Source organism: Vanessa tameamea, chromosome 4, assembly GCF_037043105.1.
Source record: "Vanessa tameamea isolate UH-Manoa-2023 chromosome 4, ilVanTame1 primary haplotype, whole genome shotgun sequence".
Lineage (NCBI taxonomy): Eukaryota > Metazoa > Arthropoda > Insecta > Lepidoptera > Nymphalidae > Vanessa > Vanessa tameamea.
Genome location: NC_087312.1, coordinates 11,267,565 through 11,285,231, shown reverse-complemented (window position 1 = coordinate 11,285,231; position 17,667 = coordinate 11,267,565). Strand labels below are relative to the sequence as shown.

The 17,667-nt window shown below is 31.0% G+C and overlaps 1 protein-coding gene across 1 annotated transcript; it reads left to right on the top strand.

Annotated features, from left to right (window-relative positions):
* The first annotated feature begins 39 nt into the window (after nucleotides 1-39).
* LOC113394899 (carbohydrate sulfotransferase 11) lies at nucleotides 40-16,546 on the top strand. The gene is made up of 4 exons (XM_064220690.1): nucleotides 40-567; nucleotides 977-1,234; nucleotides 3,098-3,302; nucleotides 15,920-16,546. Exons 1-4 carry the CDS (start codon nucleotides 319-321, stop codon nucleotides 16,147-16,149), a joined length of 942 nt encoding a protein of 313 aa, XP_064076760.1. The 5' UTR covers nucleotides 40-318; the 3' UTR covers nucleotides 16,150-16,546.
* Nucleotides 16,547-17,667: the final 1,121 nt, after the last annotated feature.

Sequence of the window (17,667 nt, the reverse complement as noted above, 5' to 3'; positions counted from 1 at the left end):
TGGTTCTCATTTTCAAATCTCAATTCACAACACTCGGTTCGTGAATCGTGCGTGAATTTAGTAGAAATGTCAACGTCGTTTGTGTTGATTGTGTGTTGCAAAACAAATCGCAAAACTTTCGCGATTTTATAAAACATTAGAATTTGATTTTATGAAAATGGAGACTTATTTTATAAGTAAAACAGTGCAGAATTTATTGAAATATTGTGTTATTCAATTATAGTAGGACGTATGATTCAATCTTCAAGTGCCCCACATTAAAAAGTAGTTGTGATTCGCGAAAGTTTTTATTTTGCCTTGAAATTCTAATGGATAAAAATGCATGCCACAAGAATTATAGTGTTATTCGTTTGTATTACATTTTGCGTTAATGGTTATGATAATGAGCATACAAGCGAACATTCTTTGGAGTTGACCCAGTCCTTGAACTTGGCGCGCCAGGAACTTATTCAAGAGACGTGCGGTCGTCTTCCTTTAAAATGGGGTCTTGATGATTTGCCGCCAAGCCAACTGGAACACATTTTGGTGGATGATGATCACAAACTCCTCTACTGCTACGTGCCAAAGGTAAGATGGTCAAGGTAAACAAGTAGTCAGAGCTCAAATAGTAATTACCGCAAACGTCATAGGTTTTTTCCGGAGAACTTGTGAAATAACTTATTATTTATTTGTTACATAAGTAACTGGCTGAAAAATTCTTTCCTTTCCTTAATTAACGAATTTAGAATATAATATACAGGAAAAGGATTTAGGAAGGACTGCTTAATATGTCATTAGTCTAAAGCATTTTGTGGAAACAATTAAAATAAATTATAAGATTTACTACAATATTTTGTTTAGCAAATTATACTATATTTTCAAAATTAGTTTTACTTTTTACACAGAAATTACATTTCATTTTTTTAATATATGAATCAGAATATTTAGAATGCCATTATAAGTTGTGAATACACCTTTTTTTTTTTGATCTTCAAAGGTAGCATGTACGAATTGGAAAAGAATACTCATGATATTGGCAGGAAAATGGAACGACACAGATGTCCTTTCCATTCCAGCCAGCCTTGCCCATTCTCCCGGAATGTTCAGAAATCTCAGTTCTGTTTCCAAGGAAGACAGAGACATCATGCTAGAGAATTATCAAAAAATGATAATAGTTCGGAATCCATTTGAAAGATTGTTATCTGCTTATAGAAATAAGCTTGAAGGTTCTCTTCCGAGTGCTAAGTATTTTCAAGTAAGTATAGTATAATAATTTAGGCATTTGGGAGAAGATTCTAGTATAAAATATATTTATACATTTTGTGCTTTATAGTTTCACTCGTTAAAAATTGTAAAAAATGCCAGAGATGTAGAACTTTTATGAAATTATGCTTACAACTATGACATCCCAAACATGCTAATGTGCCAATAAACTTGGCCATAGACTGTCCATTGTACTTGTAATTAAGATCTCATTATTATACATAGAAACATTCTTTGAATTGTTAACATTTTTATATAAACTATAGAGTCCATTTAATCAACTGCTATCCAGTTACTGGTAAAAAAGTCAACTGTTAATTTCTTGACAATTTTTTTTAGTTACAGCACTAGAATATCTGCCATCTAACTAATTAACTTGGTTGCATGCTGATCACATATAAAACATTTTTAATCTGTTTTAAGAATACGCTGATAATAAGTTCGTTGACATTACTAAACTGATCATATTATAAATCTATAGTATGATAATCAAAATATTTCATAAATAGAATAAAATTTATCACGATAAAATAAAATTAAAATAACATTTGAAAATTTTGCTTATTTCTTAAGAATCGTCATAGTAATTAAGTATTAAGAAACGGGCTAGTCTTATCTTTTAAAAAGTTGCATTCATTATATATATAATTTAAATAAAGTTGATTAAATATATTTTATTTTAAAGATAATTACATTTTACGATAAAATCGCATCTAAAATTATTATTATAAGTACAAATGCCATTTAAAGTATCTATCTAAATCACCTAAATTTAAATAATGAAATATATTTAAAAAAGCAAGTAACATAAATAAATCCATATTACATAGATACTTATTCATCATACAGATTATATAAGTAAACCTATGTACAAAGTTCTTTTTTAAATTTCGAATGCATGTGATCTTGTTTTAATAATCTCAATAGATATACCAAATTAAAAAGTCATTGATAATATAATCCTCTCCTAAAAGATTAAAATATAATCACAAATAACAGCCACAATGGCTCAAAGGATAAGTCCTTTGCCCGTTACGTTATAATTTAAAACCAAAAAGAAACTAATGTTTGCAACCGTCGGTAATCGGTCCGACACAAGTAGACTCTTTGAATTAAGTTTATAATATATTCAGCCTTTTTATGTAAATTTATCAGCTTATATTAAATTTGAAGATACGTTGAATCATTCGAGAATAATTTCATTGGTTGTGTATAAGAAAATCTGCACCTACCTCCGAAATACTAGTCCCTAATCAAACCAAACACAAGGCCAACGATTAATTGGATTGTATCGTGCAGAAATATTCAAAATTCGACCACACATATCCATTAACAAAAGTACTGAAGCTTAAAAGAGTATATCAATGTTATATTTATTAAAATAATAATTAAATGTTTATAATACACGTAACATCACAGTTTAACAGTTACAGTTAGTGTCATTATTATATTCATTTCCTCTTTAAAATATTAATAACTTTTATTATTATTAGTGTTTTTGTAGATTGGGACATTTATGCATAACTCCGTCCAATTTTGGGAAAAAACCGAAATTTCTTTTCAATGAATGTCCGAGTTGATATGTAAATTTTCTCGTGGGAATTAAAAAAACAACTTCTTCTGTATGTAAAAATAATGTTATGATCGCTAGTGGAGATTATCCAAATAATTTGACATGATAAAATAATAATGAATTGAATCAACGCAAAAACTAAATTAAATTATGAATATATATATATATATATACTCGTAAAAAGTCAGTGCGCCATGTAATTCATCCGTCGATATTTGTGTAGTCGCTTAAAGTATGTAAACAGTTTATTTTTGAGTTGAGTTAAAACTTGTATATTTTTAGGATCGCGTCGGGAAGAGAATCATTAAGGCATTCCGAGAGAACCCATCGAACGAGTCTTTGGAATACGGGCATGACGTCACCTTTAAGGAGTTCGCGCTGTTCCTGACAAATAGGTCGAAGGAACTGGCTGACGTTGTGAACAACGAACACTGGCAACCAATAACGAGCCTTTGCCATCCATGCCTTATTAAATATACATTAGTTGGTAAGTGTTTTTATTTTTTTTATTTTGAGAATAATGTGTGAATATGTAAGTTTTAAAATTTTAATATATAATTAATTTGACTGGTTCAAAATATGCTCAACCGTAGTATTCGTAAATTATCTGTCGTATTTTTTTTAATCTGTATATGAAATTCTGACATCATTTAAGCGGAATAAAACAATGACCAAAAATTCAATACAGTTACAAAATAATTGAGAATTTTTAAATACCTCAAAATTCTAAAATAGAAAAACAGTTCGCAGGGTTAAATTGAATCGTCTTTCGTCTTTCTTTTAAAGAATATAGGCAATTAATAATATAAAGATACGATAGTATAAATAGAGCAATAAATTTGTCAATTTTGCCTTGAATTGATAAAATCCGTCGCTATCAATTATGTACATTTCTTATTAATCACTTTCGACTTCAGTTCAAATCTTTCAATTTATTGTTCGTAAATTACAAGCGATCAGATCCCAAATTTTATAGATAAGTATCACATGGTATCTTTATTACGTGAAACAGATTATTTGTGTCTTTTTAATAAAAAAAGTTAAGATACAGGTCGAAGGTGAAATAATATTAATTAATGTCTTAATCGATGATATATTATATTATTTTTTCATATTACTATTGTTTCATTTCTACTATGTAATTTAAACTACAGTGGAGCCCCGGTAATCCGACAAACGTTTCGCAGGGCTGTGTCGGACTATCGAATTTGTCGGATTATAGAGTACCCTACTGCCTAAGAGTAAGAACCTCAATAGTACGATTTTTTTTTACAAAAGAGAACCTTGTAATCCAACAAATTAAAAATCGAATGATAATATTCTATTGTTATACTCTAAAGTATAAAGAAGTGTTAACTATCACATGTAGTCAAAATCAAACTAAGCAATCAGAATCAAAACAAAAAACGCGTCGAGCACAATAGTGGTGGCGCACAGGTAACCTGCTCGATCATGCATTGTCAACATAAGCGAAGATTGTCAAAACGTGGTGAAACATGTCGGATTACAGGTGGTGCCGGATTAGCCAGGGGTCGAATTACCGGGAGTCCACTGTACTTGTAAGATTAAGTTTTAAACTTAGTAGGCAGATTTTACGCAACTCGTTTTTTTGGAGTTCAATGGAAGTGTACCGAAAAGTCTTTTTAGTTTATACACGAAACTTACTTAAAAATGACATCTAAATCCACTAAGAGTGGGTTGTTTTGGATATCTCTTCGTTATTAGTAAACTGGTAACTTTTCTCAAACTTAACCTAAAGTTAATTTAATCGTATAAAATAATTATTAAAAGGTATTTGTACGATTTTACCTATTTCATAAATCATATTAATTTGATTAAATATACTTAGTCATAGTCATTCATGTCGCCACAATGGATAATATGACAGGCATTATGTAAAACCTCAGAAAATAATATTATGTACAGTTTCGTTATTAATAATGAAATGTATGTTGTCTGCTGTTTGACATAAATTATTAAAATCTTAAAAAAGAAAAATTATTAGTTTGTAAATCGAATGAAATCTTTTATACGAATGACCTAATAAGCTACAATTAAAAAATATATTTTGTTTTTAAATGATATATATGGAAGTATCTACACAATATCTGTCCGTTAAATATAATTTTAGCTACTTTGGTTTTTTTTTAATTTGTTTTTTAGAAGGTAAATGAGCAAATAGACTTCCAAGTGGTAAGTGGTCGCATTCACTTATACACACTAGCAGTGTAAGAAATAACATATCCACCACCCTTTACAAAGTCAATTCGCAGAAATCCACTTAGACGTGGCGGTATGTGCTTTGCGCTTTATTACCCTGATTCACTCACCATCCATTCAATACATAGTTGTGCTATTTGTCCGTACAATAACTGATGGTATCTACCCAGACCGGCTTGCCCCGTCTTACACCGATAATATAAATCCAATATATGCGAATAAGAGACAAAAAATACTTATATACAATATAACTATGATTTATAGGATCTCAAAACAAACGTCGTAGTTTTTTTCCACAAGGCTATCAATAATTTATTCCTTGTCTGTTAATGAAGAATCACAAGGTTGATTTACGAATATAAACATATACTGTTAATATAACCTTTGTAGTCGCTACATAACTTATGTTTTACGTTATCTGTTAATTACCAAAATAAACATTAAATTGAGATCGTATTATCGTATTAAACCACGATTTAAAAACGGATTTGTTTTTTCACATCACTAATATTTGTTGTAAAAGGATTACTTGTTTATGTGTGTGTTATTTTAAGATCGATTCAACGTCTAAATAAAATGTTTTTGAAGTATGAAAGCTTTTACTTCCACTTGTACTGAATACTGATCGTGATTTAGAAACGACTTAAATAACTTTAATTTTTGTTAAGATCGTTACGACAATAGCTAAGTTCAGTAAACTTGATATTTTAAACGTTTTAAATTGCGTTTAAACGTTACGTTTAGACGGCGTATTTGATAGTGTTAACTTTATTGCTTCGTAGATAAGTCCGATAATTCGTGTGTGGTATTTGCAAGAATGCAACTTATATATATTTGATATTAGCCGATAAAATATAATATATATTCGTTATTTAATTATAAAATATATTTTTTTATAACTTGTGTTAATGGAATACCGACAAATATAATAATTAAATGAATATTGCCTACATGAAACACACGATACGGGTCTGTTTTTGTTAAATTTCATATAAAATGGCCATTAGAAAAAATCTTGATAATTTTTTTTCTATTCCCAGATTGTCCTGACTGTTATGACCCATTATATATACCCATTTAATGACTACAAAAATAAGTTCCGTAAAAATGTTTAAAACTATGGAACATTTTTTTTATATTTTTTTAATGGTTATATTAGCAAGTATTCCTATTTACCCCACCATTTACGCTTATAAATTTTGTTAGAAGTGGTGACGACAATAGCCCAAGGACTTAGGATCGATCCCGCTACATTTTAACGCTAGGCGGCCCTCAAACCATTCCACTATTGACGTTTCAATGTACATATATAATTTTCATAATATTTAAAATTAGATTATTACATAGACAATAGGAAGTTTTAATATGATTTGTTATACGGTTATATGATACATTAAAATCTATTGCATGTACGTAAACCTTGTTTCTGAACTGACGGTCATATTGCGTCTACCTTAAATAGTTGCGCACTGAAATAGAATGCTATTACGTATAATGTTAATTTAGCTAAAAATGTTTTTTCATTTGTTACTGGTTTCTTATGAATAAAATAATTAATTTACATTAATATTTACTCTTAGTTAAAGCTAAATTTATATCTCTCATTTTTTTTTTGCTGTGCCCAAAAAAACCCAATATAGAGCATATTATCATGAACTTACCTATTTATTGTATAATGTGATAAATTATTAATTAATAAATATTATGGATTTAAAATTAACTCAAACGGCTAAACTGTAGGACTATTCTAATTCTCTGTAAAAGAAGCTCGAATCTCACCGCTGTAAACGAGCGTGAAATGTCAGAACGTGACATAGCCTACATCATCATCCTCCTGCCCTTCTCCCAATTTACTTTGGGTCGGCGCAGCATGTCTTCTTCTTCCATACTTCCCTATCTGACGTCATCTCACAAGTAACATTCTTTCCAGTCATATCATCTTTCACACAATCTATCCATCTTTTAATTGTGACATGTCTATGTCAATGTACAATAATTATAAAACGTATAGGATACACGTATCAAAATGGCGTATATATAGTGTCGGTTGTCAATATTTCACGAGTGAGATACGAAGTGAATTCTTACAGAATCGTACTGCTAAACTTGATATTAAACTATAACAAGACAAGATATAAAATATAAATAATTTATTAATAGAATATGAGGTTAATAACGAATACATGATAGAATCAATTGATGTGATTTTTTTTTGTACCATTGCTTTCGTAATATAAACTCAACTGCCCCCTGTTCCTCTGCTGACCTTCTGTCCTCAAGTTTGGAAGTTAGTCCAACGAGAAGTTCAAGTGATATTTTTTTTATACATGCGTAGCAGGATAATCAGCTGATACATTATGCAGGTTTCCTCACGATGTTAGAGAATCATCGCCGATATCGCCATGAAATAATTAAACACAAATATACCATGAATGGCTTAGTACTTCTTAATCATAATTATACAATACTATACTTTACTAGCGACCCGGCTTCGCTCAGTCAATATTGATTGATGAAGAAAATTATATGATATATAATTTATACCTTATAGCACTGAGATAAATGTAGTTTTCAATCATTAAAAAAATATATATTAAGAATTTGATCATTCGTTCTGGAGATCAGAAAATACATACAAACAATTTTTTTTTATTATAATAATAATGTATGAAGCAGTATCGTTAGTATCGTAAAAAGTATATTTTAATAATAGCAAATTTATAAAAATAAATTTATATACATTGGTATTATTATTTATAATTACTAATTAGTTATCGCCCGCGGATGCCTCTTGCGGCACTTTGGGTGCGTGTAAGACGGTTTCGTAGGTTTTAGCTTTAAAAAGCCTGTGTATCCTATGTCCTTCCTTGACGTTTAAGTTTTCTTCGTACCAATTTCATCAAAATCGGTTATGTGATTTAACCGTAAGACGTAACAGAAAGACAGAGTTATTTTCCCATTTATAATATTAGTTTAGATAATCTGTGCTCGCTAATACCACTAATACGCTTTACCAAATATACTGGTTGTAGTAATTCGTTGCGTTGTTATTTTACATAATTTAGTTCTATAGCACACCGGTTATACTGCGTCGTAATCACTACTTTGGATTCGGTAATTTTGATTGTACAGACGGACAAAAAAAATATCTACGTGTTTTAAAAATCTTTTTATATTACGAACGAAAAATTTAATTTATTTAATATTACTCGATACAGAGATAATTAAAGTAACGTGTTATTATATAATAATGCCATTTTATGTAGGTATCTTATCGCACGAATTATGACGCAGGTGTGTCATTAAAAAACATAATATAATTTAATGTTAATAAATTATTCCTATACGGAATATAATTAAATGACAGATATCATTGATCCCTATGATGACAGTCTTATTAAAGGGACAAGTGACGTAACCATCTATACTAATGTTGTGTAGTTTTTTAAATGTATTTAGTTTTTATATGTGTCGATAGATGTCGTGGTTCATTTTATTCGTTTTTCTGAATCACACTATCCTTTGTCAAAGTAAATAATATTAAATTAGTAATAAAAATTAATCTATTTCTTTGTCTTGGGAACGGATGATGTTTTATTCAAATATTATAAATGCGAAAGTATGTCTGTCTGTTGCTCTTTCATGGTCAAACCAGTGAACGGAATTTGATGAAATTTTCATACCTAACACACTAGAATCAACCCCTACAACGCTAGCGAAGCCGCGCGTGGGTCTAGTAGTTTCGAATAATTTAGTGTTCATGAACGTGTACGTTGGCGTGAAAGCAACCGAAACCATTTAAATAGTTTTTACTGTTTGTCTGATTATGCGTTTGATGTTTTTTGATAGCATTAATTCTAAACCTGACTTTCTGAATCCTGTATTAAATTAAATTTATTAAGATTTCGTGTTTTTTTTTGCCAAATATCACGACGAAGGTTAATATTGGATGTGTATAGTTTTTATAACGCCGACTGTACTAACAGGTACCGCAAGCTAATGAGTTAACAAAAATAGCGGCTCCATGTTTAACGTAAGCAAATTTTAAACTAAGAGTTCGGATAGGATTGTTTTTTTATTTATTATTTTTTAAAGGAAGTGCTTCTTGTGTGAAGTGAAGTGTGAATTCGTTATATCGTTTAAATATTTGGGTCAAGTTTTTGTTCTTCATAGGAAATAGCAGTCTGTTGAGTGTCAGATTAGTAATTACTTGATATACAGTATTTATTGTAACAAACTTTTGTATTCATAGTTTTATCCTCAATATGATGAAGATGATGAGTCAAGCACTCATACACGCACGAAATTTAAATGAAAAATTATTTTATAATAGCCACATTAATCAGGAAGATTGGTGTATGTGTGTGTCGATTCAGGATTTTTTCATACATATAATACCTTTAGAAAGCTACCCAAGCAACTTTAACTAGATTATATGGGATTTTATCACATACCTATTAAAATTACGATTGCCGTCATTGACAAGGCCGGAGAGCATGCAGGATTGTTCGTAATACGCAACTGAACTACAAGAGCAAGCGACATTACATCTAAGTCCCCAATGTGGCACATGACGATGCAAGACAAGATAAATATTTGTTACAGTGCTCATGTCTATGGATGGCGGTGACCACTAACCATTTACCAGTGTACCTATACTAGTTATAATTAATACTAATGAAATATTAAAAAAACGCGTATGTGCCCCTCCCGCACGCTGATCGCCTCATGGGGCTTCGATGGTAATTAAGAGGGCCCTCCATCACTAAAACATTATAATAACTAGAAACAAACTTTTTCCAATTTAATCGCCAAGGTTTTTTATATTCCAATGGCAGGTGGAGCATCTAAAGATAAACAAAGCTTGAATTCACTTATTCTATATTGCAATGTGTTTATAATAATAATCTTTATTTGAAAAATATAAGCATTACAGTTATTACACCAAGTCGCTTATATCTACACTAATTACTTAATATCTTTTTAAATATTCTTACTAATTTAACTAAAATATACTACTAAGGACGAATGAAATAAAATTTAGTAAAATAAAATTTATAAAAAAAAGTAAACAAAATAAGCTTAAGAGCGTAGTTTGTAAGCGTGGGAATTAATTTTAGAACACACACATAGGTACTTTTCAATAATACAGTTGCATTGTGCAGTGTATCGTACGCATCCCCGGAGGTAATAGTTGCTTCTTTTCGGTGCAACGAATAAATTAAATTTTCATTGCGCGTTCATAACGTAGGATTTATAAAAATACATTTAATTATGAGTAATGTATTAGCTATAAGGTTGTCACTCGCAAACGCAATTATAAATTATTTGTTAGCATAGGGTGCGGTCAGAGTGCATTAAGATGCCAAATATTCATTATGATTTTTATTGTTTCAACTGCTTTCGTCTAACTAAATAATAATTATTATTTTCTTGGAATTTTAAGGTTGGTAGATATACCGAATTAAATTAAAGTAAAGACACATTAAATAATCACTTCTTAAATTTTATAAATATAAATAACGGAGTTAAATATAATTTTTTTCAATACTCTATTTTTAAGTAAAATATTCGAAATAAATATTTTAAATCAACTTCTCGTCCATTTCGGTACAAATACTATTTTTCATAGTGAGCAATTCGGTTTTACAAGAGGTCGCTCGACAACTGATGCGATAATAGCACTTCTTAAACATATTTACGATGCTTGACAAAAATCACGGAATGCTATTGGAGTATTCTGTGATTTGTCTAAAGCATTTGATTGTGTAGAACACGAGACGCTTCTTTATAAGCTCAAATACTACGGTATTAAAGGTAAAGCTCTTGATCTCATTGCTTCATATTTACGTCAAGGAGTCCAGCAAGTTTTCATTAATGGCATAAAGTTTTCTGGATCTACGTTATAAATGAGTGTTCCACAAGGATCAATTTTGGGTCCCTTTCTATTTCTAGTATATATAAATGATCTTCCTTTCTATGTTAAAGGTATTTGTGTTATAATGTTGTTTGCTGACGATACTTCACTGATTTTAAGGTAGACAGGAAAAAACTGACTATGACGATGTGAACGGTGCATTATCACAGATACACGATTGGTTTACAGTAAATAATTTAATTTTGAATACTCAAAAAACGAAATGTGTAGTTTTTACCCTACCAAATTTTAGAAAGCAAAATTATAATATATCTTTAAATGGTTGCCGTCTTGATGTAGCCAATATTACGGTTTTTTTTGGGAATAGCATTGGATTCCAAACTTCAGTGGAGTCCTCATTTATCGTCCCTGACAGGAAGACTCAGCTCCGCAGCATAAAAATTAACAATTGTGTCCCACGACACTCGTGCCCCACCCTTATGCTAACTTGTCTATGTGTGCGTAGACGTTTTGCGAAATTATAAGAGTCGGCTCGAAATAAAAATTGACGTGCTCTCACCTTGGGCTCTGGGGAGGGACTGAAAATTTATTGACAGCGATGTCGAATAATAAGTCAAAACCGTCAAATGATTTTCTCCATACTAAAATGTATGGACGACGAATGCCAAAAAGTTAGCAATATTTAAATAAAAATTACTATAATATTGTGAGATATAATAGAAATTGAACACGGTGAACTTATTATTTACACTTTCGTGTCAACATTTAACCAAAAATACATGTATAAACTAGCCGCTAAATAGCTTAAAAAATATTAATAGAAAAGGTCGATTTCAGTGTTTGGAGTGATGTTGACGATTAATTTACCAGGTTATTGATACAAATTTTATAAATATCGTGCGGTGAAACTTGAGATATATCTATTGAGATACTGAATGTATTTTTTCATCCATAATCAATGCTCCAGTTTTAAGATATTTTAAAAATAGTAAGCGCTATTTTGGCGTTCCGCAAGGACTGTCCTCTTAAATCTATTTAGGAACTACAAAACATCTTTAAAATTCTGGAATATATAGAATTGTTTGAATATAGTATAAAAGGGATCACAAAATATGTCTACATCTCGACAACAAAGTAGGAAGCTATTTAAAAGTTTAACAGCCCTAGCAGTAGGGATGTTGCTAGCGTGGGGAGAATGCCACATAGGTGAGTAACAAAACAATCTATGTTGCTGTCTTCCAACATCACGCATATATTGTTCGGGAACATACAAATATATGGATTCACGTACAGCAGTGCTATCCACCCTATTCACTAGAATTAAATAGTAAAATTTTATATTCGCGGATTCCCGCCTAAGCTGAAGGATAGAGAAAAGGGCAGTATCCATATTTACGTTTAAATAAGTATCTACAGAATTTACGTTGAATTTTTTCTAGCATTGTAGAGTACATTGCCTCACGCGGACTCCAAACTATTGAATTATAATCTAATTTACTACGGACATAGGCATTATATGTATAATTGTTCCATTATTTCGGTATTCTTAAATTGCGATGATATTCTAATAATGAAACCAAGGCATTTATTCGCATCTTTGCAAGTTTTGACGATATGGTCATGAAAATTTAATTTACTATCCATTATAACTCCTAAATCCTTGATTTTGATTACACGTTCCATTGGTGTGTCAGACAGATTATATACATTTTATATAGTTAGTATTATGTATATTAGTTATAGTATAAGAATTATTTACTTTGATGACTTTAATAATGATGATTCGAGTTGAACGCACATTATTTTCATTATGACGCAGGTAGGCTTTTGAGTTATCACAGCAAAACTGACATGACATTCTTAAGTATTCAAAGACTTTATACGAATACCCCGACGAGAGATGTTCGTCTTACTATAAAAGTTAATAAAACTTTCTAAAGTCATGATTTGTTCATCTTGAATTTTTTTTATAAATAACAAAGTAATTTAAAAATTTCTACATGTATGTCTGAAGTCGGTGCCGAGCTTAAAGGGTGTAGGTTGAACATTATTTAATGTAACAAGTACATAATAGTATCGAATTATAACGATGCTAGCGAGCTGATAGCTTGCCAGTGACGCGCTAACCAAGCTTCGAATGTACAAAAAAATCTTAAAATTCTTCAAGGTCTCCGTAACGACTTCAAGCAGTTATAAATAAAATATTGCTTATTTTTTCGTGTATGGTATTAAGAACGAGTCTTTTGAACTGATGAAATAATCTAGCTTAGAAATTGGATATAAAACCTCTTTCCTAATTTTTATCAATTTTTTTTTAAATCGTAATTAAAAGGTTTTTCAAATTTTCATCGTTCGCGTTAACATCTCTGGTTCGTAAGGTCATTAATATATTATGATTTGGTTGTTGCCCGCGGCTTCGCTTACGTTAGTCGTCAGGTGTTAAACATAATAAATGAAAGTAGCCTAATACGTTCTGGAGGTTAAAGATTGCTTCATACCATATATCATCAGATTCGGTTCAGAGGTTTAAATTTGAGAGGAATATAACACCAACGTAATACAATATAATAGCAATATCAATATAATAAACAGAATGGGCACTAATATTTAATATAGTGAATAATAAAGTGATATTCTTGGATGGTCTTTAATATTTGTTGCCAGCTTATAAAGCTGGTTTCAGATCTCGAGTTGGGCCAGTAAAAAATTTTGCTTTATTTTTTATCGTCAAGATTTTCTCAACAATGGCCGATTTTCAAAGTTATATTATTGTTCATCTATTTCTCTTCTTATGTCTGCGTTATCTCAATTGTGTTCTATGTCATGTGTAAACATTGGTTTATCTATAATTTCACTTCTCATCTCATTTGTTTGTGTACGATGTAATAAGCCCCCCCCCCCCCACATACTCTATTCAAAATACTTCGGGTATTCTTCTAGCATTATCGATCTTCTCGTAATGTGACAGCAAATTGACGCGATATAATTATATTCACTATGGATTTTACGGAAAAATGGCGTTTTGAACGTCGACGAAACTGTGATCGGAATTTTGGAAGTAAAATTAAAGTGGATTTAAGTAGTTTAGTGTAATAGTGTTGTATTATAAATGAAGATGTATTAATCATATCATCATAAACTCTATAGTGCACAATATAGCTGAGTTATTAGGAAATCGTATGAAATACGTATATTTAAGATTTGTTTTTCTTTATTCCTACTTCCATTGGAATAGGCTAAATAAATATACTAAGCTCCTTTAACATAGGATATGTTGATAGTTGAGTAAAGCTAAGCAATATGTTTCTATATGTCAGTACAATGTCATAAAATGTATATGGTTAAGTGCAACCTATTCTACTGCCCTCAATAAGGTCACTACCGGTGTAACCAGAATTTTACCCTATTTAACTACTTGCGTGTTTGCTTAATCAAAGTACCCATCGCCTAGATTTCTAGATTTTCTGCTATAGCTGTGAAAGTACCCGTTGAACTAATTGACGTTAAATTATATATTTAATGTAGGAACTCTTCTTTTTACATTTAATTTAAACATTCTCGTCGTCTATGTTCAAAAGGTATTTGTATAGTCGTAATTATTTAATACTAAGTGATCATATTTTGTTTAGAATCGTAATTTTGCAAATTTTTTTTCTACCGAAAATAGCTGGTTACTCATTTTCATTCTAACTTTTCCATATAATATAAAATTTAATTTCGTATACCTATACGTTTATGAAAAACAACAAGATCCATCTTGTTCTTGCTGCACTAATGACGGTGCGACGTCACGTCTATTTCGAGTTGCGCATTTTCGTAATGTTCTACAATTTATAACTAAATGTTATTTGCGATTGTATTACATATTATAAGTAAATGTTAAGGACTTCTCGGCATATGTTTAACGACGTTATTTCGATGCGTCCAAAATGATAAAACAGTTTTTCGTTCATGTCTAGCATTACTCGCTAAATACGTTAAGACAAATAGTGTTTTTATCTAAGTAATAGCGTGTTAATGTCCTCCTATGAAAGAAAATGTTTAAAACTTTTTCCAATACACTGCTTCAATGCAGGTTCGTGTATACTTATGTGGCAGATTTTCACCCGATACGTGCTGATTTCCTCACGATGTTTTCTTTCCGAGCACGAGATGAATTATATATATATGTGTGTGACGGTTTGTATGTATGTACCAATAGTTTCCGTTAGCAGTAATATACGCAGTACAATTGTATTTAACATGGTAACAATTATCATAACTCTGTGTTCATTGTTTAATATATAATAATATTTATTGTGACAAAGGCTCATAATTTTCATAACTTATGTTTACAGAATATTAGATATTCGTTTTATGTTGTATATATGCCGGCGCACGCCAAATGCGGTGCCATCTAATTGATTTATCCCGAATAATATTGTGAGAGTTCGATTATTGGACGAGAGTGAGTCAGGCTTGCTCTGGTGGAACGTTTGACGGACAGCGCCGCTTGATGGTTGTTATTCGTTGCCTTAGCAATATCACCGGTAACGGCGGTGTATGTCACACGAACAGATCGCCGACGTTTATAATTGTAATCCTAGTTAATTATTCGATTTAACAATTGAAAATTATTGTACGAACGTGTGTAAAACATTACAACGTTATAATTTAACGATGCCAACTTTTATTTCCGGAATTAGTTACAACTTTCCCGCGTCCTCATGATGAGTGAAATAAATCCTGACAAAAATGATAACGGCGCTCCTGCCAATAGCCGAGTGCTTTCATATAGATCCTAGTTGTACTAGTGGATACAGGACATACATTTTAAGCGAAGATCGCGCTTTTGAACCCTGAAAAGTATCTCAGATTTCTCATGGTATCTGATTTTGTTTTTGAATCTTCAATTAATGGGTTTCCTTCTGGACATGAGTTTCATCAAATAACATGGACTCATTATGAATGTTCTCCAGAAATGAAGATAAATAGAAGTAACAGTACTAATATAATATTGTTTTCAGGTAAATATGAAACCCTCTTGGATGACTCATTACTGGCTCTTCACACGATAAACGCGTCGCAGATTCAGTTCCCCCGTCTGGCACGCACTTCGGGTACCTCTGAAAAACTACGCAAGTATTTCTCGCAACTAGATCTACCTCTGATAAGGAAATTGTACAAATTATACAAGTACGATTATAAAATATTTAGCTACGATTTAGATAATATAGTTGGTTTCGATCTGGGGTAGATGGGTATGGTCATGGGATTATCGTCTCTATGGTCATTTTTATATGAGCATTGGAAGGAACAATGTCCTCTCTTGGATGAAGTAAAGCCCGAGTATGAGCTAAACTTGGGTTTAGATCAAAGATTTTCCACGAGAAACAAATTCGACACTATGCAATCGAAATGGTTCCGAATCGATTATAAAATGTTGGAAACTGACGTACAGTGATACTCTATTCTGATATTTGTATCTTAGATATATGTTTTATAGTACTATACTTAATGTTGTAACATACGTCGTTTTGACATTTCACAATCGATATCTACGTCGAAGTTCGAGTTTGTTCTTATGGAAAAGCGATTTGTATGTGTTTATGCAGTTGTTTTCAACTGATATTTATGTCATCGTTTTATTTAAGTTTATTATTATTTATTTATGTTCGTTTCACTATTAAAATCAATTCAGAGACCTAATAAATTATATGAAAGTTTAAAAAATCTATATATTTTTTAAACTGTCGTAAATTGATTAGATTCATAAATATTTACTTCGATAGCTTAATTGCTAGTGATGTAGTAATAACGGCTTTATATAAATAGTATTTTATCGGGTGTTCAGATAAACATTTATTTATCCTTTCTTCTATCATTACAAAGAAAGAGACAAAACATCGTTTAATTAATCACTCCGCAAACAGCATTCAGAGGTAAAGCCGTGATTAAGTTTTAACATAAAGCGTTACTGTTAGTGCAAAAGGTCGTATGTCAATAGTAGTTCCAATTGAATTTGATTGATCTGATTTGTGTTACTTATTACTTTATGAATTGCATGCCTCAAAAATTTACATTATAAATATACCAGTTACCATGGAAATGTCCATTTTTTTTATAATAAACTAGCGGCCCGGTACGTGCTTCGCTACGTATAAAGTGATATTATACAAGAATGAGATAGAACATCGATTCATTTCTTAAAAAAATATATATTTACTTAATTGCTAGCTATTTAAAAAAATAATTCAAAATATTTGGATAAACAATATTTTTGGTTTTTCCATTTTGCATCCGTGCACTACGTTCACGCTGCGATGCCATTAGCTTGTGTGCGTTCATCTGCAGTCTGTGATGTCACATAATTTGTATTACGCGTTCGCCGACCTATATTTGCTCGTCTGGCTCGTGGCATTGATCCTTCATCCTTCATATACAAAATAAAAAATGAAATTGAAAACAAATTGCTACATTAATAGTGGTGTATCAGTATTTATACATGGGTGTCTGGAAATATACGGGCTGAAATATTGGTGGTTATTTGCCCGCAAGATATCAATTCAGTTTCGCGCAAAAATAAAAATACAAAAGGAGTAGGTAATGACTACTAAATCAATTCTTTGCGGGAAAACAACCAATAAAATTTCACCCTGTACCTATATAACTGCATTCGTTGTCAATGTATGAAAAAATGTCAATAAAATAATCTATTACAAAATAATAAAATACACAACAATATGTTATTTTCAAATTAAGAAACACACGTACA

Bases quoted from the DNA above. Each gene is read 5' to 3' on its own strand.
- LOC113394899 (XM_064220690.1), top strand. From the start codon at position 319: ATGCATGCCACAAGAATTATAGTGTTATTCGTTTGTATTACATTTTGC. The intron at 568-976 runs GTAAGATGGTCA...TGATCTTCAAAG, and splicing joins TCTACTGCTACGTGCCAAAG to GTAGCATGTACGAATTGGAA. The intron at 1,235-3,097 runs GTAAGTATAGTA...GTATATTTTTAG, and splicing joins CGAGTGCTAAGTATTTTCAA to GATCGCGTCGGGAAGAGAAT.